This window comes from Amphibalanus amphitrite, unplaced genomic scaffold (assembly GCF_019059575.1).
Source record: "Amphibalanus amphitrite isolate SeventyFive unplaced genomic scaffold, NRLGWU_Aamphi_draft 000067F_arrow, whole genome shotgun sequence".
NCBI lineage: Eukaryota > Metazoa > Arthropoda > Thecostraca > Balanomorpha > Balanidae > Amphibalanus > Amphibalanus amphitrite.
The window spans coordinates 741,268-768,831 of NW_024881563.1; the positions used below are offsets into that span (position 1 = coordinate 741,268).

The window sequence follows — 27,564 nt, forward strand, 5'->3', positions numbered from 1 at the left end:
GTCTGTATTTTGTCAAGTTTTCTAAAATAAATATAGTGAAAACCAGAAAGAAAATATCAAAATACTTTCAGTTGAAACATTTTTCTGACAGCACTACAGACGAATCAAGAGAGGCAAGTGCTCAATGAGTCAAAGCAAGACAACTTTATGTTTAATTTTTTTTTGTTAACCCGCGCCCCGCTGGGCTATTCAGCCATACGCGCCCTGCTGGGGGGGGGGGGGGCAGATTCTGCCCCCCCCCCCGTCTAACTTCCGAACCGATGGTCGTAGAAAGACGGGGAAAACGGCAATCGAAAGCTCTCAACAAGGCGGATCTTAAGAGCCCATTTTTTTTGCTTAAGTAGGTCAGAGGTCAGGTCAAGGTCAGGTCAAGGATACAAAATGCAAGTTTCTACAGTATCGGCCTTGCACCGTAGCTGCCGAAGAATGGACTGAGACTGATTGCCCAAAACGTGTTCTTAGACTACCAAGACAATATTCGTTGCATACAATGTCATTCAAAGGTCAAGGTCAAGGTCAGGTCAGGTCAGGTCAGGTCACCAAAAACAAAATATAGAAAAGGGCATATGCGACACATGTTTTATGGGCCATTTTACCCATAGAATTCAATAGGCACACTCAATAAGTGATATGGACCACCTCTGGATGAATTCCAGGTCGAGGTCAGGTCAAGGTCAGGTCAAGTGAGGTCAAATTTTGAAGTTGGTTTTTAAGGCCTAAAAAGGTGTCTATCTGATGCAGTTTTTCACGGCGAATCGAATGGTGCTATTTTTGTTTCCGTACGAGGTCTAGAACTTCCAAAAAAATCATTTTCCCAAATTTTTTTGTGTCGTGACGTCATAAAATTTTGAATAACTCCCACATTTTTGAACCGATTCTTCTAAAAATTGGTATGTAGGTGCACATAGACCACTTCTCTGACATATATTCCGTTTTTTTCGATACACTCAAAATTTTGGATTGTATCATTATTTTCCCAAAAAAGTCAGTTTTTTTTTAATTTGGGCCAAAATCCAAAATTTTCAAAAAACCGAGATAGCCATTTGATAGACAAAGTGAAATCACGTATAACCTTTTTTGTTACGTCTTGATTCCTTTAAAAATGAAGATGTTAGCGGCGTTTGAAAATTTGCGAAAATGGCGAACATGACGTCACTAAAACGTCAATTTCTCAAAAAAATTCCGACGGATTTCGCTCAAATTTTCAGGGAACGTGTCAAATTGATGTATGAAAAGGTACTGAAAGTTTGACGTCGCTGGCGTAACGCGTTTAGAAGTTATTGGCGAAAAACGGGAGGGGGGGGGGCAGATCCCCCCAGCGGGGCGCGGGTTAAGTTAATTGAGAATGTTTTGAGCAGATTAAATGCAAAAAAGACATAAGATATTAAGTTTTTAATTCAGTCACCTCTATTGCTACGGAAGTGCGCCACATTTGTATGCTATTCCGTTTGAAGTGCGCATTACCTTCCGTCAGGCCGAGAGCCAAACTGGATCCTTTTGACGTCACTGATACGAATTTGCTCATGTAGTTAGTCGGTGCACTGAATGCGTTCTTGGGGAGCTGATGCGAATTAGCGTAGTGCGTATTTGGAACGGATCGCTCATGTAGCCGAGGCACACGATTCGGGCCGTATTTCACAAGAACTATTCTTTGCTGAATGGAAGCGTCAAAATGCAAAATACTAAGCATTTTTTATTGGCTGCCTCGTAGAAAATAGCAAAAAGAAATGTTGGTATTTCGGTTTAGTCTTTGAAGGTGAATTTGATAAAGATCAAAAATAAAATGAATGAAATATTTTGATAGATAATTTTTTTCTGACCACCCTGCTCTCGCTGCATGGCGAATCTGTGCACAGTGACTTAAAACAGGAAAACTTTGTTTTCATTTTTTGATTTCATGTTAATTTTAAATGTTTTTGAGCCTATCAAATGATATAAATATTTAAAATTTAGTTCAGTCGTCCCGGTAAATGCCGCAACTGCGCCATGACTGTACGCTAATCCTATTCCGTTTGTGATGCGAATAACCGGCCGTCGAGGAGTGAGCCCGGGTGAGCCAAACGAAGATCCGTTTGAGGTAGATAAAACGAATTAGTCTCATGTAACCGGTGCCGTAGATACGTTTTTGGGGAGCTGATGCGCATTACCGTAGTGCGTATTTGGAACGGATCGCTCATGTAACCCCGGTAATTGTCTGAGGCGCAGTCTCGGGCACGCTGTTAACCGGCCGACCGGCCCCGCCCGCGGCCGCTCCGCCCTCACTCGCGCCGCATTCCCGCCACGAAAACACGACCGGCCCCGTCCGGGGTCAGGCGCAGACTGACATACCTACCCGATTTTAGGGTTATTGGTCATTGGCTGACATTCCAGTCCAGGTCACACTGCAGTATCCCAAAATTTGTCGATTTGGGTGCGAACTGACATCCAAATGAAAAACATTTTGCACTCTCATCCCCATTTTTAGAGCTATTTCCCACTTCCAATTTTACTGACCGTAAGCATTTGCGTCGATGGTCGTTTTACAGCCAGCAATCTGTCACAATTGTACAGGGTGTCCCAAAAAAGTTTACCTAGGATAAATCTCCGACGCTGAAAGTCAGTTGGGTGCCACTTTTCCATCCTTGAATAACTGCCAAATCGCTACCAACTTAACAGCGGAAAGGAATTTCTAAAGGAACCTCACTATCGAAGGCTGGAACTTACCAGCAATCAATCATTCTATTGACCAACCCCGGTGCATTTGGGGGCGGGGGGTTAATTTATATTGCCGCCCCTGTCGAGTTTCGAATGGGGGGGGGGGGCTTTAGTCCCTGCCGACCCCCCCCCCCCCCTGGATCCGCCAGTGACTATGGTACATTTTACCTTACTTATTGAGCGACCTAGCATTTCCTCAGATCTACTGCCCTTGACTGCCGTCCTTCCGACTGTTCCGACATCTGTTTTGACCTTTGCTCTGGCCGTGGGCCGCGCCAGGTGCCAGCGGGTGCGCAGACCGACTTTGACGCTGCCTCTTCTCTGTGCTCCACAGTGAGGCAAGCGGCGCGCAGGGCCATCAAACGCTACAAGCACGCCTCGAGCGGCTCCGACTCAGAGCCGGGCTCGGACCCGGCGCCACGCCGCGGCCGTGGCGTCGCTCACGACTCCGACTTCAAAATGTCCGGTCAGTACGCCGGCGCAGCAAACCTTGTGGCAGCCTTTGCAACATTGCAATTGATTAGCAACCTAACTTTGTTTTAATAACTATTAGAGTACAGGTTGTTACAGCTCGGCGAGTTTGAATTTCATTATCGACTGTCTGGCGGAAGCGCCTGACAGAATAGCACCTCGGGATTGTGTATCTGAAATTGTACATTTTTGTCTGGGAATTTTAGGGACGGATTGAGACAGAATCAGGCCGGAATAAAACGGACGAACAGGAAACTTGATGCATTAATAATGAAAGAAAAATGAATTAAGATAATTCACACTAACGAGTAAATAGCATTTCAAAACTTTGATTGACGTATTCAATTACACATAAACGCTGGATCTGCCACATAATTTGGCGACCGTGACAGGACACTGTGATAGAAAATGGATCGCTACGTAGAACTAGCTGCAAACCATGGTCTATCTGGACTGGAAGCCTTAGAATTCGCAGCAAAGCAGTATGAAAAGGGCCAGGAACGGGAAGAAAGAAGACTCGTGAGAGAGAAGGACAGTGAAGAAAGTGAAAAAGAACGAGAACGTGAGGAAAGGGAGAAAGAAAGACAGTTCGAACTCGAAAAGCTTCGTCTAAGTAATAGCTCCAAAGTGAACCAGCCTGTAACTTCCAGAAAGTTGCCGAAACTCCCTCCATACGAAGAAAATGAAGATATAGACATATCCTATCTAACCCGGTTTGAAAGAATAGCACAGGCGAGTGATTGGGAGGGACCGAGATGACTCAGTGCACTTCTAACTGGAAAAGCCCTAGAAGTGTACCATCGATTGAGCGCAGAAGAAGCAGATGATTACGACGTACTCAAAGAGGCATTACTGAAACGATTTGGCTTAACTGCCGAAGGCTTCCGCAAGCGACTACGTGAATCTCCTCCAGAACCAGACGAGACGCTGGGCCAGTACATCACTCGCCTGACTACCTACCTGGAGAAGTGGATGTCGCTGAGCGAAATTCGGGCTTCGCTGGATGGTCTCAGATAGCTGACGCTCATTGAACAGTTCCTCTCGGCGTGCCCAAAAGAACTAGAGCTCTTCTTGAAACGGAACGGCCACGGTACGTTAGAGGAAATCTCATGTGCCGCCGAACAATTCTTGACAGCCAGCGGGCAGACCCTTCACAGCATGCGCATGACAGAAAAGGGTGCCAGTCAGAAGCGCAGCTGGAGGGTCCCCTCCCAAGCGACGCTGGTACCGGTGAATTCATCCGCCGCTGCACTTTAGGTCATGACCAAGAAAACGCCGATGTGTGCCTTCTGTCTCTTAGGACACGAAACCGTGCAATGCAAGAAGACCGAAACGCTATCTGTGGATGAGCGTCGGCGACGGCTTCTCGCCGCTGGGGCCTGTTTCAACTGTTTGGGCCCATCGCACATCGCACGGACATGCAACGACGAGAAGCGGTGTGATAGCTGTGGTAAAAGACATCACATTACGTTGTGTGCCGAAGAACAGCCTGTAGAGTCGATTATTGCGGCGCAGTCACAGGTCGTGGAGAAAAAGAGGGTTCTGTTTCAAACAGCTCGGGCGGTGGCTGTTGGACCCGCCGGCAACAAGAATATCAGACTCCTCCTGGACACCGGATCCAACCAATCATTCATATCGACCGGTCTCTCTCAGGAGCTGAAGTGTGAACAGCGCGGTACGCAGCAAAAAACAATATCAACATTCGGTGGAAATCGCATGGCACAGAAGCGTATGAGGTCGGTCAACATCACCCTGATGAACACACGCGACCCCATGAAATATGTGAACCAGACCGTCTCAGAAATCGACCGCATCTGCGGCCCACTCAATGAGGCGCCGGTCGACCTGGAAAGGTACAAACCTCTGAAAGACCTAGTCCTTGCCGATTCTCCGGCTGAATGGCACTCCGATGATATCGACGTCCTAATCGGCATGGATTACTATCAGGATATCGTGAATGGTCCTGTGACAACTGGAGAGGATGGTCCAGTCGCCTGGGAGACAATATTCGGTTGGGTGCTGGGAGGACGAGCAACCACCGATGGGACAGCTCCTGACCAAAGCGTGATGTTTCTACACGCTGGGACACCCAAAGAAGACAGGGAGCGGCTGTGGACGCTGGAATCCATCGGAATAGAACCTCCATCGTTTCCATCGAAAGTAGAAGAGAAGCGAGCTGACGAATGGTTTTCGATGTGCGGCTAGAACTTTGCACGCGCTACATTTTGGTGCCAAAATTTTGAAAATCGGACAATATTTAGTGGCACTTTTTCAGTTCCCCGTCCTTTGACCTTGAATTTGACCTTGAAGTTTGACCTTGATTAAAATAGTTTTCGATGTGCGGCTAGAACTCTGCACGTGCTACATTTTGGTGCCAAAATTTTGAAAATCGGACAATATTTAGTGGCACTTTTGCAGTTCCCCGTCCTTTGACCTTGAATTTGACTTTGAAGTTTGACCTTGATGAAAATGGTTTTGATGTGCGGCTAGAACTTTGCACGCGCTACATTTTGGTGCCATATTTTTGAAAGTCGGACAATATTTAGTGGCACTTTTTCAGTTCCCCGTCCTTTGACCTTGAATTTGACCTTGAAGTTTGACCTTGATGAAAATGGTTTTCGATGTGCGGCTAGAACTTTGCACGCGCTACATTTTGGTGCCAAAATTTTGAAAATCAGACAATATTTACTGGCATTTTTTCAGTTCCCCGTCCTTTGACCTTGAATTTGACCTTGAAGTTTGACCTCGATGAAAATGGTTTTCGATGTGCGGCTAGAACTTTGCACGCGCTACATTTTGGTGCCAAAATTTTGAAGATCGGACAATATTTACTGGCACTTTTTCAGTTACCCGTCCTTTGACCTTGAATTTGACCTTGAAGGTCAAGGTTTAGGGGAGAATTGGTTCGATTTTCGTGATCCTCATGGTCCAATTGACCTTGGACGAGGTTTTGGCTAAAATCGGTGCTCGTCGCTGGAAAAGTCGCTGGCGACGTCGCCAACTTCACGGACATTGCCAGCGAACCACCCGAGCGACAGTGGCTGGTATGCTGGAGCCTCCGGGCTTTCGGCTGCTGGCCATGTCGCGTCGCGCCTTTCTTACCGGGCGACCTCGTCCTGGAACCGCCTGCCGTCGGCCGCCACCAGCTCCGAAACGCGAGCTGATTGTTTACGTTTACTGGATACGTGCTTTTAATTTTTATGTTTACTCATCAGTGTGCATCGTGCTTCTTTTTCACCCTTTTCTTTTTAATCGATGTCTCATTTATGTATTTTGACTCAGGCATGACATTAACCCACCATGTGGAATGGCCTGTAAATATGTAGGCGTGGTCTAGGCGTGGTCTTCTCTGCTCTCTGGCACGTGGCCAAGACGTCAAGTTCCAAGAGCACAGAGTGTATTGCGCACAAGCACGGCGCACCAGACTCGCACAACCAATCTCCACCAAGCCCAGACTTCCATTGCCCATGCGCGGCCGCCGCTACCTCCCGCTACGTCTCCCGTAGGTGGCAGCACCTCCCGGCTGACCTGCTGACATCTACCGGAACATACACGAAGCTCATCCTTACAAATACACTGTACTGTACTGTACTGTACTGTAGGCGAGGTTAATTGAACCCACTACACGATGTGCGGACACACTCACAGACAGACGGATTCTATTAAAATAGTTACGGAGCGAGCGAAGCGAGCGGAGTCTTTCCTTAGATTAACCCGCGCCCGGCTGGGGGTCCTGGATTTCCACGCCCTGCTGGGGGGTGTTTGAACACCCCCCCCCCCTTGTAACTCGGCTCCTGGGCCACGTAGCGATACGCGGAAGGCGGTGTTCGAAAGAGCGTAAAAAATAATGAGGAAATAACTTCGGTCAATTTTTTGGTCAGGCCAAAGGTTAGGTCACCAGAGGTCATTAAAGGCAAAATTTCGCCGATTTCCAGGTCGAATGTCGAAAATTTCCAAGAAGCTAACGCATAACTCGGGAACCAATAGAGCTACAGCGCCGCGGAAAAGTGCATTCGATAGCCCTATTAACGCCCTTTCTGAGTAATTCTCTCAGATTTGACCTAACGTCAACGGTTTTGCCTGCAGGGGGCAAAAACTGCAAAAATAGCCGATTTTTTCGGAAACAGTTTTTCTGCAATAACTTTTGACCCAAGTCTTGTACGAGCTTACTTTTACCGGCATCGTGTTCCTCTCGTCAAGACGCATCGAATGAACTATAACTTGACCTTGAAAGGTCAACTTGAAAATTTGACCTCAGGTCAAGGTCATGACCTAACCGGAAAGGGTCATGTTGCATATCAGTCGATCCGTATCGTGAGCTGAACACATATAAGGCGTTTTCATCGCTCTAGCATGCCTCTATCAAAAGTTATTTGCGAAAAACTGTTAGATACCATTCGTGACTTAAGATGACCTCAGGGCACAAACAAGGGTCACGGACACCATTTTCATGTTCAGTGTGTCTAAACCACTTGTAACCTGGTCTTTGGGAGTGTTTATAATGTCTTTCGTCCAAAAGAGGCGCATTTCAATTTTCTCCCATTGACTTATAATGGGGAGGTCGCAAAATTGACCTGACCTTAGGTCATCGATATCAAAATTCTGAGATATACGTTTTGTACATGCTATTGCTCTTAGCAATCGCTGAAAGTTTCAAAGCGATCGGTCACTCGGTGTAGCTATGACAGACATTGAAACTTTTTATGAGGTGAGGTCACTTCAAGTGACCTGGTGACCTGACCTTGAATGACCTTGGTCTGAAATTATTTACAACATGTGTAGAATTGATGCACCTGCCGGCCGTGCGGACGCTTTTGCGAGGCTTATATCTCAGCAACCACTTGACCGATTTACAGGGTGGAAAGTAATTACGCGAACATGTATTTTCTTACAATTTCGCCCGTCAGTGGAGATTTTGTATGAGCGCGGGCTGTTATGGAACATGACTGGTCGTGTTTGTTGTCGCCTCATCTAACAAAAGTGACCTTACTTTGAAAAATGACTTGGAAGGTCTACAACACCTCTCGGCTTCGAGTGGTGCTGACGCCATACGCTGCTCAAGACCAAAATGGGCAAAGAGCTCAATTTGAAGTTGCCAGGGAAAGCGTTTGTGATTATTTTGGCTGGATTGGTGCGGAAGGGACTCGGAACGGTCTCGGCACCAGCATTACTCAATTACACCTTTGGTTGAAGCATAATAAAACTTAAGAGGACTTAAAAAGCAAAGCCGTTGGCGGCAGTAAAACCTCGGCGAATTCAGGCGCCGAATGGGTGGTCACCATTTCCGCGACCAAACGACAACAGTCGACCCGAAAACAGGCGAAATGGTTTACTTTGGCCGGGTACCCGATCTAAGATATCACGATTCATGCATAAATCCGTGAAAATTCGAAAATCAAGCCGTACAAACAATCGAGATGGCCAAAATTCATGAATTAACAGCAGGATTGTCAATTTAAGTTTTCTAAAGACCGCCAAACCTGAACAGAGGAGGACAGGCAGCTGGCTTTGTGGTTGGGTGAGACATCTTCGAAGCTATTTCATCCGTCAAACCTGCAGAACAACGCGTTGGGGGCTGCTGATGCGTCCGACGTCCCGCCCGTCCCAACCTTCAAACATCCGGCAAAGGAACACATCAGCGTGTTATGAGCGCCCGGATGGTGTCAGAATTGCATGTAGTGACCAACAAGGCCACCAAAAATAAAGTATGCAACTAGTGGAACATCCTTCCAGACGAGTCTCTTTATCTAATCCATCAATGCACCAAAAGGGGCAAAATGATTGAGCGCACTTTTGTGCCCGACGCAAAGAAACTCTTCTTCATGATTGATAAAGTCCTTCCTCTCACGGCCAAAAAGACGCAAGACTGGTGCTTTGAGAACCCGTTCTTCTTCTGGGCATATAATGGTCAATCAGGGAATAGCCCAGACCTCAATTTGATCAAAAATATCCAGGCGACTCTTCAGGAGAGCGTCTAAGAGCTGCTAGTAGCCACCAACATCGATTGCCTCACCAGACAGCTCCAGGAGGCGTGGACTAAGCTTTGGCCAACAGTGCTTGACATGCTCATGTCAATTATGCCTGAACGCCTTTGTCAGTGTATCGCACATAAATAGGAATATATGAAAAGATGAAATTTTCATGTTACTGCCGCTTTTTCCATTGCTATGAGACGAAAAAATATGTTCGCGTAATTACTTTCCACCCTGTACATGCGGTAATTTTTGTAGGGTAGCTCCATTCCTTCTACCAAGTATTGGACTATTCCCGATGCATGTGGGTGACCCCTTATGCACGTGCCACGTGCAAAACGAAGAGGTGTCAGTTTTGTAATTGTTGCAATATCTCGGTAACTACTGGGCCGATTGCACTGAAAGTTGGCATGTAGGTAGGCGCACGTGCAGGGGTCGTTTCCAGATCTCGAGAACGGCTCGACCGATTGCGCTCAAATTTGGTACACAGTTAGGGAGCAGTTAGTAGGGTGCCGTGCACAAGTCAGTCGGGACCCATTTTGCACGTGCGCACATGCAGGGTGCCGCTTCCAGATCTCGAGAACGGCTGGGCCGATTGTGCTCAAATTTGGCACATCGCTAGAGACCGGTTAGTAGGGTGCCGTGCACAAGTCAGTTGGAGGTACCCCCTCGCAACTTCGCACGTGCAAGGCCCACCCTCTCGCTCGCTCCGTTAGTCGCCCCAAAAGGCGTTATACTGGTAAGTTAGATTTTATGAAGCTTAAAGGGACTGTCCCACCTTAATATTAGAATTGAGTTGAGATAGCCATCTTGATGGGCGTTTTTTGAAAATCAGAGCCTTGAAAACCGTTTCTCCAGCAATTACTTCATCGCAAATAAATTTGTGTTTGATTTTAACATCTGTGCAAATAAGTGCCACAATGTATTGGTATTGGCACTTAAAACCTGTGACGTTTCTGCCTTTTCAGAAGTTTCTGTATTTGTCGACTTGTTTTTTATTGAAACCTTGAAAAATAACAACGCCTCTTGGAACAGCGCCCAATCCGTTCCGGCGCCGCGAAGTGGAGGAATAAATTGATATGCCAAACTAATTCTAATAGTCTTCTAATTCTTGTAATATTTTTATTTTTGTATTTAAATAGTTAAGAGGCCGTTCTAAATGTGACTGAAGAATGCAAGATCCATGAACTTATCAATGGCAGGTGTCAAGTTCAAGTGTGCAACTCACTAAAATTAATCATAGTATCAAAATGATAAATGATTTGCTCACTGCTGTTTCAACTCCATAATCAACAAGACATGCTCTGAGAAGTTCACAATCTATTGATGGTGACAACTAAGGAAGAGACAATGAATGTTCACCTTTTTATTTCTGAGCATCCAAGACGACTAACCTTGAGCCGTTAAACATTGATAATACCCTGTTTGCTGAAGTGTGGGTGGCCTGAGGTCGACCATGCCTAGTAAAGAACTGTTGTTTGTGTAAACACCATGCAGAGGTGTTTTGAAATAAATTTTAGTGATGTAATGTATCATTCTTTGAACTGAGTTGCTGATGGCGGATGAAAGCGGAAGTGCTGCACGTTGAATCAGAAATGCTCTGTTGCACTTTTAAGCTTATGTTAGATTTTATACATGGCTTAGTTTTCCTGCAGATTTCATCTTAAAGCTGTCAATAGTGTTTTACCTTTGTTTCCTGGCAGCAGATCCAGCTAGGTACTAACATGAGCATGGGACTGGGCCTTTGTACCACAGTCGCTGCGCTGCTTGTCAAAACCTAGGTAATGTGCTTTGTTAGGCCATGCTGTGCATTTTTTAAACCTTAAGAGTACTTTGTGATCATTGACACACATATTGCACCTGACAAACAGCAGCAAAATCACACTCCATCCTTACCTCTGTGCAGTGTCACCCAACAGACAACAGGGCTTCAAAACAGGCAGCTTCCGCATTCAAGTCGCTTCTTGCAACTATGTGACTAATGTCAGGACAATAGATGTGCTGTACAGGGAAGGTGTGTTCTGTGTAGCTCTTGAAAAATGAAGTCATGCCTAAAATTCAGTTTAGAATATTACAATTACGAATAACTTGGATAAAAGTTGCAAAACATGAACTCTGACTGGTCAGTTGAAATGTCTTGAGTCAGTGAATCACGCCTGGGCTGGAGGTGGTCAGTTCCCTGACTTGCGCGACCTCGGGCAGGAGATGTGGGACTTGTACATGGACAAATTGAATAGATGCTAGCCTAGATCATGTCGTGGCTGCAGTCCAAGACATGTTCACTAGTTGCTGTTGCTGCCGCCGCCTGCTGCTGCCCTGCGTGCCGGCTGGCAGCTCACTGCTGGACTGTTTGCGCGCCAGGCATCCTACTGGACGAGTGGGGTAGGTCGCAGATCTTTGAGAGTGAAACGTTTGGTCTAAATGTAGCTGAAACTCTTGTAAATAATTTAATGTAAAGGCAAAATTTCAGAGGACTCCATTGGGGTCTCAGTGGTGACAATCAGAACTTGATCAGAACTGTTATGCTGAATACTGAAACTGAGAATAGGGCTGAGCTGGTGGGCTAGATTGGATGATGATGTAAATAATAAACCAAATTATTACAAATGCATTCAAATATATTCAAAAAGACACACATGTCTTTTTGTGTGTCTTTTTGAATATATTTGAATGCATTTGTAATAATTTGGTTTATGCTGGGCTAGAATTTAATATGCAGGCTTACAAGGTCCCCAGTTAATCCACAAATTTGTCAGACTTGCCTGTAGGCAAATTTATGCAGATGAAATGTTTCTGGCAGATAGCCCTGAGGCAAAATGCTATTCAAGCTTGTTCCGCAGCTCGTTGCGTTCCACATGAGCCACTAAATCAGAATCACACAACTCTGCCAAATGTGCTGAAAGGCCACGATTTTTCCAATAGGTAGGTATATTTATTATTCTTTCACAGACACAACAAAAATACAAATGCAGGTCACTACAATTCATTCTGCTTCAATTACAATTGCTGGAATGTGTTTTGCAGACTTATTTTGAATCTTGAACAGACTATATTATATTACTTTGCTCATGGGCCCAGGCCAGTACTACAGAGTATGGCTCGCAGGTCGCCAAGGAGCACTGGCCCAAGTTCAAAATTGACACAAACCCTTCAAACAGAGCCCGAAAATTCACACCAAAGGGGGCTGAGAGTAAACAAAAAATGCACCAAACCCCAAAATGGCCAGTCAAAATCTACACTGACCTCAAATCCCCACAATGCTACACATCTGCACCACAGCAAGCCAAATTCGCACCCCGCTACACTAAATCTGCAGTCTGGACCACACTAAACCAAATCCGCACCGCACCACACCACACTCAATCCGCACCAGACGAAGGAGTCCGCTCTGACAAAATCTAGACAAAATTGCCATACTTTGCAGTCTGGCTCATGGCTATATCCATTGTGATTCTTAGGTCTGATTATTGAAGTTGAGCTCACTTCCATGTGCCCAAGACATTGTGGGCAGCATCAATAATCAAATATCAAAATCTTGCTTTTGCTTATTAGGGAGCATTCTATAATCTTTTAAAAATGATAAATAAGGCCTTGTTGATATTCTTTGCAGTTTGCAACCTTCTTCTTGACAAAGTTCAAGCTTCAATTTTCCAATTTTCATTTCTATCCTTTCCATGAACATTGAACATGTTACTAAAATACAAATTTCCTGAGTTTTGATTTCATGCGCAATGTTTATACTATTCGCGGCAGAAGCGTAACAAAAATTTGTGCCACCGATTTGGCAGCTAGGAAAAAACTTTGCCCGATAAAAAAGCAATCATATGACGTAATCGATCCAAAAGCTTTAAATTGGAATTTTTAAACAATTAGCCAACTATGGGCCGAATGTTTGCCAATTTCGTGTAAAGGGGCCCCTAATCTATGTCTTGCAACACAAGAACAGTATATCAAAGCAATTTTTTGAAGGTGGGACAGTCCCTTTAACCTTCGCCCCAGTGGGGGGGGGCATATGTTACCACCCTGTCGCGTTTTTTGCGTGTAAATAAAAAACCGCGGCGCGCAGCGCCGCGCCGCTTGGCGTAGCTTTTTGTACATCAATTTTGGACAATGTGTTAAATTTTTGACCCCAGGTCAAGTCAGGTCAGGTCACCAGGTCAAGTTAACTGACCAAGCCTAAAAAAAGTTTGCAGTCATGTCCAGCCTGCAGTGTTTGACAGAAAGGTTTAAAACTTGGTGGATTGCATGATGTTATGGGCGCCTACAATTTGTATATCTCGGATTTCTTATATCCGTGACCTAAGGTCAGGTCAGTGGCGTGACCTTACCATTATAAGGCAATGGAGAAAACTGAAAATGCCTCCAAATCGGTGTGTACGCATAGGAACAGTCCAAATATTTGAGAATCACAATGACTTGGACCACCCGTGACGACCAAGGTGTGTTTTTTTGCTGATAGCCTCTAGAAAGGTCATCCGAGGTCATTTGAGGCTACAAACATATTTTTGCCAATAACTCTCGATTGGAAAGAGATAGGACGCTGGGGATGGTCTCATTGTGTTTGTCTTGCCGAGACGCATCGAATGATATGCAACATGACCTTTTCGGGTCAGGTCATGACCTTGACCTGAGGTCAAATTTTCAAGTTGACCTTTCAAGGTCAAATTATAGTTCATTCGACGCGTCTGGTCGAGAGGAACACGATTCTGGCAATAGAAATGTTGTGACTTTTTTTTAGTCAAAAGTTATTGTCGAAAAACACATTTCGTAAAAACAGCTATTTTTTGGAGTTTTTGCCCTCTGGAGGCTAAACCGTTGACCTGAGGTCAATTTTGATGATGACCTTATCAAAAGAAGAGTTCAAAAGCTATCGATTGCTTTTTTATGCATTTCTCTAGCTATCATAGTTTCTGAGATAAATGCATGTTTTCTGAGAAATATAATGACATTTGGCAAATTTTGACCTTTGATGACCTCCAGTGACCCCAATATTGCTCTAAGATGAAAATGACCTAAATACTTTCAAACGTACGCATTATGAGCTATCGATTGCTTTTTACCGCATCTTTCTAGCCCTCTTAGTTTTTGAGTTAGAGGTGGGTGGTAACATATGCCCCCCCTCACTAGGGCGAAGTTGGCTGAGACCGCCACTGGGGCGCGGGTTAAGAACCGTAGCCTCATACTAAAGTGAATATATTGCCGGATATATTCCAATCAAGTGAAACTATCACTACATTTTCATTTCATCCAACAAAGCCTTCAGAACAGTTCTTTTTTAAATTCTCTTCACATTTCCGTTCATATCTATGCTTCTAGATGACACATCGATTTGAATCGAACACCATTCGAAAGCAAATTGGCTGGTGCCGCAATTTTTCCTATCACGCAGCAAAGCAAGTGGCGCAGCCGCTTGTAAACGAACTCTAGCAGCTCTGCTGAGCTGCTTTCTTCCAAACTGAAAGCTGTTTATTTTGACAGACTCCGATGATGATGAGGAGGGGGCCAGCGGAGAGGCTGAGGACTCCGACTCCTCCGTCCACTCGGAAGACATGAGCGACGAGGACGAGGGTACGTGACTGCCGGCAGGCAACACCGGTGCACCCGCAACAAACCCGCAAACCGACGGGGGCGGGGGCGGATAGCCGCCCCCCCCCCCTGAGGTTTTTCGTAGATAGCGGGAAGACCGCGGCGCGTAGCGCTGCGAAATTTGGTTCGACTATTCTCTCATCAATTTTACATATGGTGTGCAAGTTTGAACCTCCTAACTTTTAAGGTCAGGTCACCAAGTCACTTTGATTGACCCAACCTCAAGTCACTTGTTTGCAACTTTGTCACCGTGCCAGAGCTACAGTAGATGTCGGAGGCCTTTGAAAGTTGCAGGATGTTATAAGGTCATTAGTAGCTACAATTTGTATATCTCGGAATTCGTATATCGATGATATAAGGTCAGGCTAATTTCTCAACCTCCCCATTATAAGTCAATGGGGGAAAAATCAACTCCTTGTTTTTACCACTAAAACGGGTCGGAATGGCCCCAAAAACCGTACATGACTTCATATACGATCAACCTTCACTACCTTGAGGTCTGTTTGCTGTTGGGCAGCTGTAAGGTCATGTGACGTCATCAAAGGTCACCAAAGGTTTTTTGCCAATAACTCCGTACAGGAACAAGATACAGCCGTGCGGATGGTCTCATTGTGTTCAGCTCGTCAAGGCGCATCCAATGATATCCATGATGACCTCCAGGTCACGTGACCTGAGGTCAACCTTTGACCTTGACCTTTCGAGGTCAACATATATATCATTCGATGCGGATTGACGAGAGGATCACGATGATGCCCTTAGTTTGTTCCTATTTTGACTAGTTCGAAAGTTATTCGAGAAAAAAAACTCTCCATACCTAGCGCCGCCATTTTGACTTTTTTACCCCTGTGACGTCATCTTTGACCTGATCTGAAGACGACCTTTGTAAATATTGTAGACCTTGTCCGTGCGTATCCCATGCCGTTTACCGCTTGTCGCTATCTTGCTTCGTTCTCGAAATATCAGGGGGGGTCATCCACCCCCCCCCCCGTCGGGTCTAAGTTGGGGCAGACCCCCGTCGGTGCGCGGGTAAAAAATAATCACGATAGTTATGGTGTTGGGGATATAGAAGGCGCGGGTACCAAAGGCGCGCGTGTTATTGATAACGTGTTGTTGATATTCACCAGGTGGGTGACGACACGTGATCGCCTGAGGCGGTGGGGGGGGGGGGGGGGGTAAACATATTTTCGTCATTAACCCGGCAGGCGGTGGGCTTCCCGGCCACCTTCCGCGCGGTGGGGGGGGCATTGTTTTGCCCCCCTCCCCCGTATCTCCGAAACCACTGGACGGATCCCGAAAATTCAAACGGCGTTCGATAGCCCTGTCAAATTTGTCGAAGGAAACCAAATTTCATTGACCTCGGGGTCACCGATGACGTCAAAGGTCAGGTCAAAGATAAAATGTTTTACCGTTCACGGTTGTTCTAGGGAAAGCGCTATAACACCGAGTAAAACGCATTTTGTCGAAAATCAGCGATAGGGCGTCAGTTGTCTAGTACATATGTTGCTATTAGAGGTCACTGGTCATACCAGGTCAGGTTACAGGTCAGGTCACTAAGGGTCACCACATGAACCCAGCTTTACTAAAGTTGTACGATGCATGTTTTATGGGCAATTTTTCATTTCCAACTCAATGTTGTTGGTTATAAGACCATCAGGTACGGTTTAGGTCACTTTCTGGTGGAGGTCAGGTCAAGGTCAGGTTAAGGTCAGGTCAAGGTCAGGTTAAGGTCAGGTCAAAAAAGGTTAAATTTCAAAGTTGTTAGTTTTGCATAAAATGGGTATTTATTCGATGCAGCTCGTCACGGGGAGTATAATGGTGGTCTTTGTTTTGCGCTACGAGGTCTAGAGTTGCTAAAAATTGAGTTTGAAAATTAGACGTCATCAATTTTGAACAGTTTTTTCGCTATAACTTGGTCAAAAAAGAGGTATCGATCTCAAATTCAATATGTAGATAGAAGGCGGTAGGGACTATCACATATGTACCGTTTTTTTTTCGAAATTCTTGTTTTATTTTTCGGCTATTATATTCAAAAAATCTATTTTTTGGGGGGGGGGGGGTCAAAATCCGAAAATTTCACAAATCCGAGATTACAGTTTTGTAACCCTCTTGATTCTTCATCTTTTACATCTGAAACATTTTTCTGTATCTCTAAAGCTGTAGGCCTGACAGCTCTTTCTGCGAAACCTTTTTTGGGTCAAAAATGGCAGAAAAGACGTCACTCTGACCTTTGCGGCCAACTTATCATAGCCTTTGGAAAATTTTGGTCACAATGTGCAATAGCTGTTCACGGGAGGGTAATGAAATTTTGGTGACGATCGGCGCAGCGGTTCTGGAGATATATCGAGAAAAAAAACTAAAGGGGGGCGGGCAAAAAATGCCCCCCCCCCCACCGCCTGGAAGGTTAATGCTCAATGCAATCGCTGCGACTTTTTACAAAATCTTCTCCTCGTCGTTATTTCTTGCTTTCATCTTGCTTATTTTTTCTTATTTTTTTCTTGCTTATTTCGTTGCTGTACAGTATGTCTAAAAAGAATGTCCCCTCGCCACCACGCGGCGCTGGTGTCGCGAGCCGATAGTTGGCTGAATCCGGACCAAACCACGCATTCCCATGCACTGGGCGACAGCCACGAAGTGGCTGATAGTAGCATAAGCCCGAACCCTCATGACACGACCACGAGAAGGAGGGAGGGGTGTGGGCGGGGAGCGCGTAATGCGCTCCCCCGCCCGCTAAGGACTGGTGCGCCGCGCGGTGCGCGGTATAGGCTGGCGGCTGTCTCGGCCACAGGGCAGGGGTCACACGACACACACCAAGACAACGAGTGCTGATGAGGGTTCGTAGGGACAGTGAAGTTTTGCCACGTTTGCAACGTTTGCTACTGGTGCCACGTTTAGCGACGTGTCTGAGCCAAAAGTGAGCGTCGAAGAAAAAACATTTGGGCAACCACAACGTGGTCTTTAAAATGTGCCAATGCAGGCCTTCATGACCATAAACAGCTTTTCTCAGTTCGCAGAGGCCACCATTGAATAACAATATCCGGATCGAAGTTAACGATGCCGACTGCCGAGCTATTATCGCTGGAAAAACGCCTAGAAATTTGTTAAAGAAAAATACACTGGTCATTTTTGTTTTTGCTATTTTAATGTTTTGTGATAGTTTTACTTTATGTAAATGATCAGAAAGAAAAACAAAATTGAAATAAAAAGCAAACTACATTATTTTCATAAAGTGAGAACTGTGGATAGTTCATATTTAAAGTAGGAGTTGCGTGCTATGCAATAATTTCCAAAAAAGCAAAACACCGAGGATATTTAGACAACAAAATATATACGGTTTTAGCTAGCACTTATCCTATAGTTACAATTTCAAATGATGCCGAAATGCTATGATTGAGCAAATCTATTTTGCAAAATCGGCTTGGCTAAATTGCTTTGCGGTACGCCGAGTACATGCCACATTACAAAACTGTGCACTATGGCGAAATTGAACCCACGGTCTGAATATCATGAACTGGGCCGAACTAGCGGTGCACTATGCCGAACTGTCGAAACCGGCTGCCTTATTACTGAACTGTGTGCACTTTTTCTATAGTTGGCCGTAAAAATGTGCAGATTCGTCGAGGAATTGCTTATATTTTTATTTGCATGATTGTCATGACCGATATGGCGGCGCTCTGGTGAGTCTGAACGTCCTGCTGCGGCGCTGGCAGAGTGGTCCGGTAGCCGGCGGCGGCGCAACAACGCTAAACCGAAAAGGGCACCTGCCAGAGACAAGTTCGCGTACATGTCGTCCGGGAGCAGGAGCGGCGGCGCCGAGTACGCGCCGCCCAGCCACGGCGCCGTGGAGCTGGCCTGCCAGATGAAGGACGAGCTGCTGAGGAAGGTGGATCAGCTGGGCAGCCGGCTGCCGGCCAACACGCTGGACGAGCTCATCGACCAGCTCGGCGGCACCGAGAACGTGGCGGAGGTGGGTCAGGGTGCAGCCGCCGGCCGGCAGCTGCCTTTTAGATTCAGTTTTTTTTTCATTCGTATAGCAAAAACAAAACGGTAATATTAGATAGCTTTAACCCTCGCCCGCACATGCCATTTTCCCATCCTAGAACGCACATGGTTGCCACCCCCGCGCCATTTCGCTTCTATTGGAGATAGAGCTTCGCGGTAACGACCAAAAAGATTCTTTGGGAAGAGACGAATCCAATGATGCCCAGTTTTTACCTTCTCAGGTCAGTCAGTGACCTTCCAGGTCAGGTCAAACTAAAAAATGTTGCTGTTTTGGGTCACCGTGTGCGCTGCTTATCATATATCGATGACGATGCCGTTTTCTGGTGCCAAGCCAGCTAGACCCTCTTTGTCACACTACCCGACCAGGTTTTTGCCGCTGAGGTCATTTCAGGTCAAGTTAGGTCAAGGTCAATGATATGTGTTTGTATGTCTGTGTGTGTCTGTGTGTATACTGATGTGTGCAGTCTGTGCACCGGTTGTTTATGTGTCCATATTACATGAAATCATGATCTGAGAAGCTTTTACCAAAAATGCAGTCAAAAAACTTCACGAAAAGTAAGTTCATCTTGCCTAAAATGCAATTATTTTAGATGACCTAGGTTGACCTTGACCCTGACCTTGACATCTGGACATCGTCGAACATGTTCCATGATAGGTGGGATGTAAGACTGGCAAACAATGCCGAAATCAAGGTGTCAAAAGCTCACAAGGCCCATAGCCAACGCAAGATGTTGAGAATTAGTCAGTTGGGTCATGACATGACCTGAAAAACAAGGTCGTATCTCCGAAACCAAAAACCACAGAAACTTGAAATTTTCAGTGGACATCAATAAAGAATAGAGCAGCAGCTATACAAAAAATCAGGCTTCTAGCTCTAAAAATGTTTAGTGCAGAGCAGAAAAACTACCTGCATACACCCCCCCCCCCCATTGCCCAATCTTATAAACGCCGTGAAATGGATATGGCAGCACTCTAAGGCTGGATATATAGTACGCAATCTTGTAAAACTCTGTGAAATCGAAAACACGGCACGCTCTTTATGGCATTGGTAGCCGCCGATTTTGAGGATGCCGTAGAATGATTTTAACCGTGAGCAGCTGTGCACATCTCAAAACACCCTCAATCATCAGCTGTTTGCGGTTTCAGCGGCGTCCATTTCACGCCAGAATTTGTGGCGTACTTTGACGAGCTTCTCAGACAGTTAAATTGATTTAAGATAAATTCCATGTTTTTATGATATAAGTATGCACTGAGAGAAATTTTGACTCCCTTTAGGAGAGTTATCGAGAGTTACCAAAAACGACTCCCTAAAACTCCAGGCAGCTACTCCCCTTTACTCTCCCTCATAACTCTCACTTGAACTCTTCATCACTCTCCTCCATTACTCTTCATAACTCTCTCGACCCATCACTACTCCCCTCTACAACTCCCCCTAGAACTCTTCATTACTCCACATTACTCCCCCCACGTAACTCCCGTTAACTCCTCATTACTCTCCCACGGAACCGCGTGAACTCCCCATTACTCTCTCACGGAACTCTCCCGTGAACTCCCCATTACTCCCCCACGTAACTGCCCATTACACCCCTCGTAAACCCTCATTACTCTGCCTCTCTCGAAACTGATGCGAATAGAACAAACCATTTATTGACATTTTCATTTGTGAAGTTCAATCTTACACGTGTATCTTCGTCACAAAACGTGAACAATAATTCATCTAACTGACCAGTTGCGCCTCTTATCTATAATGTGATAAAGAACCAGCTGTTACGCTGGGCACAGCAAACTCTCACTCTTTATCAAAACATGTGAGGCTAAGGCATCCCTTCGACGAAACTGAGCGAATAATCATCGAGCAATGGTATGATTCCAGTACAGAAAAAAGAAACCCAAAAGCCGGGTAAATCTAAAATGCACAGCACAATGCAGAAGTTGGATTCCTGCATTAAGAACACCGCTTATTTTACGATACCAATTATTTCGTCCGATGGATTGTGGAACGAAGTAGTTACATATCCGTGACATCAAAATAAAAACAGTAATTAACTTCTTAAAACCCGGCCGTCAGCACGACTCACCACTCACCAGCGCAGAGAGCACCCTTCCTTCAGCTCCTGGAGCGGTTGGCCTAGCTAATTTCAACCACACCATTCTACACACCCATTTTCACCAATACCACTGCTCGGTATTATACGGTAATCACTCGGTCCATCGCTGTCATTGGTCAGTCCTCAGTCACTCACACCAGTTGCCAGTTGATTCATCCAATGTTCTGTTAGGTATTACCAACCTCTTGATGTACAAACAGTTTTAATCTTCCGCCACTGCCACGGGCTCACACTTATTTCACCAATTCACTACCAAAGCAATGTAGAAATTCAAATAAATTGCACAATAGTACCTACTGGAAATTGGAATACAAACAGCAACGTGCACACTGCGCTGCGCCGGCAGCTGGACTGGACTGACGCTCGGCCAGCTAGCGCGCGCCGAAGCTTCTAGAACATTACTTTTCTCCAAAACTCTTCAAAACTCTCCCTTGAATAAACTCGATTATGCTTCCAGCTGGAAATGAGGAGAGTAAACAGGCATCGCACGAGAGAGGCCAGCTGACACTCCGCGCGTTACACTCGGTAAACTCTACGATACACTCCCCGGACGCAGCCGAATTGGCAACTCTACCGGGAAACTCTCGGAAATACTCTTCGCTACGCTAGGCTTACCGACATTTGAGGGAGTTGCGAAGAGTTATTAGGCGGGAGTTTCAGAGAATTCCGAGAGCCTAGAGTAAATTTTTCTCTCAGTGTGCAATATTTTACGTTATGATATTTTTAAGATTAAAACACCATCCATATATTAACTCATAATTTATTATAATGATGCTTATACAGACAACGATCAATTTCAAAATATATATTTCCAGGAACTAAATGCACACTAAAACACATTAAAACGAGTGTTCTCGTTATATGACTTTATTTTTCAAATTAAAAGGGGATTTTAAGAGGATTTTAGCACCAGTAACCGTCTTAAATTTTCGGCAGCCGCTGCATTATAGAATCGGTATGGGTCTTTCTTTAGCCTATTCTTACGTCTCACGTATGACACAAATAACGGGCACTTCATGGCTTCTGATTAGATATTTAAATTAATGATGATATACCTTAGCTTGTCAAAAAATTGTAAATGCCTACTCACTATTCGTATTTCCTCACTTTCTGTCTGGCACAGTTACTGATCAGTGATCAATCTGTTGTTTCTCTTCCTGCATCTCGATCTGACTTCTGAACAGAGTATTTTTATTGATATAGCTTTGATATGTAGACTGGGTTCCTCAATCTTTTGAGGAATTGCTTTTTAGCTTTAGGTTAGGTAGGTACCTATGCTTGAATAAGAAGGAAAATAAGCTGTAATTTGACCTAATTCAGTTCATGTACGTAATCTTCGAATTTTAGTAGCTTTATCTTCAAGAAGGAAAATGTCAAGAGCTTATGACAAGAAGGAAAATAAGCTATATCTTGAATTGATCCATTTAATGCACGTATTCTAATGCTCAAATTGTAGGAGCTTCATTGTCAGCGGCATTACTTCAATTACTGAAACAGTAGCCGAGCTATGATTAAGTCATTATTTAGATAATTTTTTAACAAATTTATTCCAATGCTTTAACAGCAAATAAATGCAAATGATCAGGGCTGTCTCATCCCTATCTCCGTAACGTGTCGTGTGCGACCAATGACGTCACGGCATTGCGGCGTTCTGATTGGGCGGCAGCTCTGAATCGCCCGACTGGTGGCCCCCGCTCGACAAGCGCACGTGCGCCGACTAGACATTTGTAGTGGCATTGACGGCAGAAAAAGTGAGGTAATGCAGAGCTCTGAATATACTTGAATAGAGTCTAAGCCGTTAGTAATACCTAAAAACGTCAAATAGGTTTCTTGTTCGTCTTGATTTGAGCTTTTATGTGATATAACTTTTACCTTAGTGTCGAGGTTGGCAGCTATGTGGGAGAGCCCTAAAGTTGGGTCATTTTCCATAGGATTGCATTACAGCCGTCCGACCCTTCGTACCAGTGACGTCACGGAAATCGCTGCTTCGGCCTAATGAGCATACCTTCTATATAGGGCCTTGGCAAATGATAAGCAGGAGAAACACTTTATTCACTCGATTTTCTGAGCGCGAGAATGCCCACGCTGAAATTTATTTGGCCGGCAATCCACTTTTCAGGAGAATTTTTCAAGCATGTTGGTGTTTTCCGTAGTTTGCTATCACGTTTTCCATAAATAATTTATTCATTGCACATATTTGTGTCTCTAAAAGAAATAAATGCCCCACAAAAATTAAAACACAACATTTGCTGTTCGCAAACAGTAGGTACGCATAATTTCCATTAGCGACGGCGACAAGCCATTGACCAATCACGTTGCGTGTTTCCTGCTGGCGTTGATTTGTACCGGGGGCAAAATGGCGTGAATAGAATTGCCATACTATTATCTTTATAAGATTGCGTGAATAGGGCGCTGTAAATAGACGATAGGCGTTATCACAAGTGTATTCGCGGCCATTGGGGCGACGTAAGAAAAGAAGAAAACAACTGGCCCCAAGAACTTTAAATTATCAGTTAGCATGCACCTTTTCCTTGATCTGTAGAGAATTTTCCATTAATTGCTAGAGAAAATTGCATTTAAAATCTTCCATCTATGCTTTTTTCATCGTTTGCACAATATGTTCTTTTAATAAGCTAGAAGCACTAATTAGAAATAGTTCCCGCATCATCAAGAAAAATAGGGAAGGCTTGAAGTGAATACAATAATCTAAACGGTGTTGTAATCTATGTGAAGACACTTCTAAAATTGCCTGTTGAAATATTGAAGGCAAAAGTTCAACTTTTTGACAAGACGGATGTCTATAAACCTATTCAACGTGTGACAACTCAGCCGGTATTTCGTCGCCTACAGCCCAGCTTTCCCTAGTGACCGATAGAGGCGCTGCTATCGATGTCCGCCCGTGCCGCCTAACGAGTGGCGTGGAATGATAGTACGGCATTTGGTGGCACAACCTTTATAAGATTGGGCCCATGTGCGGGCGAGGGTTAACATGGTGTGTCAGAATTGGAAATAGCCGCATGGCTTTAGTTCTCCAGCCTTGTCAATAGATGGCAGTGCCGCAATATGGGCGACGGATCGTACCTTTGACGTCAAATTTTCGGTACCTGCTAAGAATTGAATGGCGGATCTTGTCATGCAAAAATCAAGTAAATCGGTCCACAACTTTTCTAACAACAGGGGTACAAAGTCAAACACCCTGCCAGAGCGGCGGCGCGGCGGCCGGCGGCGGCCGTTACGCGCCGCCTGGGAGACTGCCCGCGCGGGACGGTTCCGACTTTGCATTGCACTAAAACCTGTCAACTGCTTGGAATAGTTACTGTAGCAAAATGTTCATTCAAGGAGGAATGATCCAAGGGCAGGAAGCATGTATGTTTGCGTGCATACTGTGCAAGCCAAGAAGCTGCATTAGCAGATACTCGCTAATATTAGATCCAGCCAAGTCCAAACGCATTCCACGGGATGTGTTTCTGTCCTGATGCGTCAACAATATTTATCGTTCGAGGTCGGATACAGTTATAACAATGCAACAAATATTTTTGCACAGCTCAATTCCTTGAATAATTTATTCAACGCCTTATTCCTAGTTAAGCGAATTAGTCCACCCTGGTTGAATAAATAAGACGATTTCTCCAAAAGGTCGCGGAAAGCCGACCGAAAACGGCCACGCTCAACGTTAATTTGGGCATGTCGACTCTTAAAAACTCGCATTGGGCGGATAGGGTTTCCCAGGTATTGGCTCCAAAACAACGTATTCAGCTCCCGAATGCCTCCAAGTGGTCCGCTTCGTTCCTAGTTAAGCTCTAATTAGATCAAGTGACTCATAAGGAGTAGTGACGTCAATTTCAGAAATTTGGAAACCAATACCAAACCGATACCGACCAAAACCACTGAGAGTATACCGAAACCGAACCGATTCTCAGAAATGGGGGAAATACCGACTAGATACCGAAATCAGGGAATTATCAAATAAATGCTTCAAACTTTCTCAAGACATATGATAAGCCTTGAAAGGTACCTAATACTTTAAAATAAGCAATCAACTCTAACCCTACACTACCCTACCCTACACTACCCTACCCTACCCTACCCTACTCTACCCTACCCTACCCTACCCCTACCCTACCCTACCCTACCCTACCCCTACACTACCCTACCCTACCCTACCCCTACCCTACCCCTACCCTATCCTACCCTACCCTACCCTACCCTACCATACCTTACCCTACCCTACCCTTACACTACCCTACCCTTACACTACCCCACCCTACCCTACCCTACCCCTACCCCTACCCCTACACTACCCTAACCTACCCTACCCTACCCTACCCTACCCTACCCTACCCCTACACTACCCTACCCTACCCTACCCTACACTACACTACACTACACTACACTACACTACCACCGAAAGTCCAAGTTTCAGCTAAATCGGCCCAGAAACGGCTGAGATATTGCAAAAACAAATTAATTGTATTTACTGGCGAATCCCCTTGGCGAGCGGTGCCTTGTGTCGGCCTTTGTTGTCAAAGGTCAATGACCTGCCGGCTCTGATGCTTTTCACTCAGTTTTGCAAGCGAACAACTGAGCCTCCACGTGTCTCCACGTGTAAACATTTTCGGTTTTTACGCGTTTTAGCAAACGAGAGTTTGGCGCTTTTTTCGCTTTTTAACAGACGCTTTTGCGAGTTTTGCGAGTTTTTCGCTTTTTACGGTTTTTGTTTGTCAGTCTTTCAGAACAATTACAATTTCAGAACAATTTCAATTTCAGAGAAAGAACATCTTTCTCCGCCCTTCGTGCGCTGTATGCCGTGGCCCTCTTGTCCCACAGGGTAGGTATCTGGCGCACGGCTTCTATTAACCCCTCGATTTTCGCTGTAAAGATAGTTATTGGAGTATCATCACGTTACCCTATTGTTATCACCGCTATGACATCAGTTAATTATCAATTATCTGAAATGATCTGATATCGTTATATCTGTTATCCATAGACTCACTATGTAACTATTTGACATCCACATCGTTGGAATAGCAACAGAAGTTATTGGTATGGTTGTCTGAGTACTTACCATGATCATTGGCTTAATCAAATTGCGTTTCATCGCTTTCCACACTTTCCATTGCATCCATTTCACCGTAAAATGGTATTAATAGCAGAAGGATTACCTTTTCAGCCTTGTCAAAAACCGGAAAACTTTCATTCGATCCAAATGTTTGGATAAAATCGCGCGTTTTACACTGGCGGATCCAGGGGGGGGGGGGCACGGGGGCCATGGCCCCCCCCCCAAAGGCCTAAAGTGGCCTGTTTGGCCCCCCCCCCAAAAACGCCAGAAAAATTGCTAAGAAAATATACCTTGATGGAGGTTTTTAGCCACTTGGTGAAGTAAAGCTTTCCACAGCATAATATGGAAGCAATATAGTAGCAGTGAGGGTCAGTCAAAAGTTGCGCGAGCGGAGTCGACCTTAAAAAAAGACTGTTGTTGGCACGTGTTTATGGCGCGGCAGCTGGTAGTTGGCGGTGTTTCGCGTGGTGTGGCATCACTGGCGGATCTGGGGGGGGGGGGGGCACGGGAGCCTGAGGTGCCCCTGACAGGCCCGTGGTGCCCTTGCTAGGCCTGTGGTGCCCCTGGACCCTGGCAGGCCTGTGGTACAGTCCACAGCAGAAGTAATGTGGGGTTTCAGTCATGGGTATGTTCTGCTTCTGAAGCTTAGGAACGATTAGCCAGACTACAATGAAACTTTGAATGTAGCTTATATGTATCGTCACCCTTGCAGCTGCAACTTTAGCTATTGACATCTTCTTTTCAATCACTTCGCATTAAACAATCGCCAGTCAAAGCCAACCGTTGAGTTTGGTAAAACCCTACATTACTTTAGCGGTGGGCTGTACCTCTGGCGGGCCTAGGGTGCCCCTGCTAGGCTGCTGATGCCCCTGGGACCTGACAGGACTGTGGTGCCCCTGACAAGCCTAAAGTGCCCCCAACAGGCCCGTGATGCCCCCGACAGGCCCAAGGTGCCCCTGCGTGATGTCGTGATGCCTGCGAGGCCGGTGGTGCCCCTGCGAGGCCGGTGGGGCCCCTGACAGGCCCATGGTGCCCCTGCTAGACCGGTGGTGCCCCTGCTAGGCCGCTGGTGCCCCTGCTAGGCCGCTGGTGCCCCTGGGCCCTGACAGGACTGTGGTGCCCCTGACAGGCCCAAGGTGCCCCTGCAAGGCCGGTGGTGCCCCTGTAAGGCCGGTGGTGCCCCTGTAAGGCCTGTGGTACCCCTGCTAGGCCTCTGGTGTCCCTGACAGGCCCATGGTGCCCTTGCGAGGCCGGCGGCGCCCCTGGCAGATCTCTGGTGTCCCTGACAGACCTGGGGTGCCCCTGACAAGCCTGTGGGGCCCCTCACAGGCCCGTGGTGCCCTTGCTAGGCCTGTGGTGCCCCTGGCGGGCTGGTGGTGCCCCTACTAGGCCGGTGGTGCCCCTGACAGGCCTGTGGTGCCCCCGGGCACCAAGGGGGTCATGACCCATGTGGCCCCCCTTGGATCTGCCACTGATGCATAATATATTGATTTGTAAAGGCGTTATGGCTTATGCAATATGCAATTGCAGGCACTTGGTATCCCTCACTTATCCCTCATTGGGGCTCTGGCGGGCTCCTGAGGGCCCACGTCTATCTCCGGGAGCCCATATAGACAGGCTCCTTTGGGTCCTTTCAGTACACTATAGCATAAGAGGTCTCCATGCGAGTCCTATG

General features: G+C 45.8%; 1 protein-coding gene across 2 annotated transcripts in view; it reads left to right on the forward strand.

Annotated features, from left to right (window-relative positions):
- Positions 1-27,564, forward strand: part of LOC122378894 (protein strawberry notch homolog 1-like) — a 550,127-nt gene that overhangs the window by 278,688 nt on the left and 243,875 nt on the right. For both annotated transcript variants that reach the window (XR_006256101.1, XM_043360535.1), the window contains exons 14-16: positions 3,029-3,160; positions 14,616-14,705; positions 18,431-18,687. Coding sequence is in view for 1 of the 2 variants with exons in the window: in XM_043360535.1 (XP_043216470.1) it covers positions 3,029-3,160; positions 14,616-14,705; positions 18,431-18,687 (479 nt within the window). In the remaining variant the exon portion in view is untranslated. The remainder of the gene's footprint in view (positions 1-3,028; positions 3,161-14,615; positions 14,706-18,430; positions 18,688-27,564) is intronic.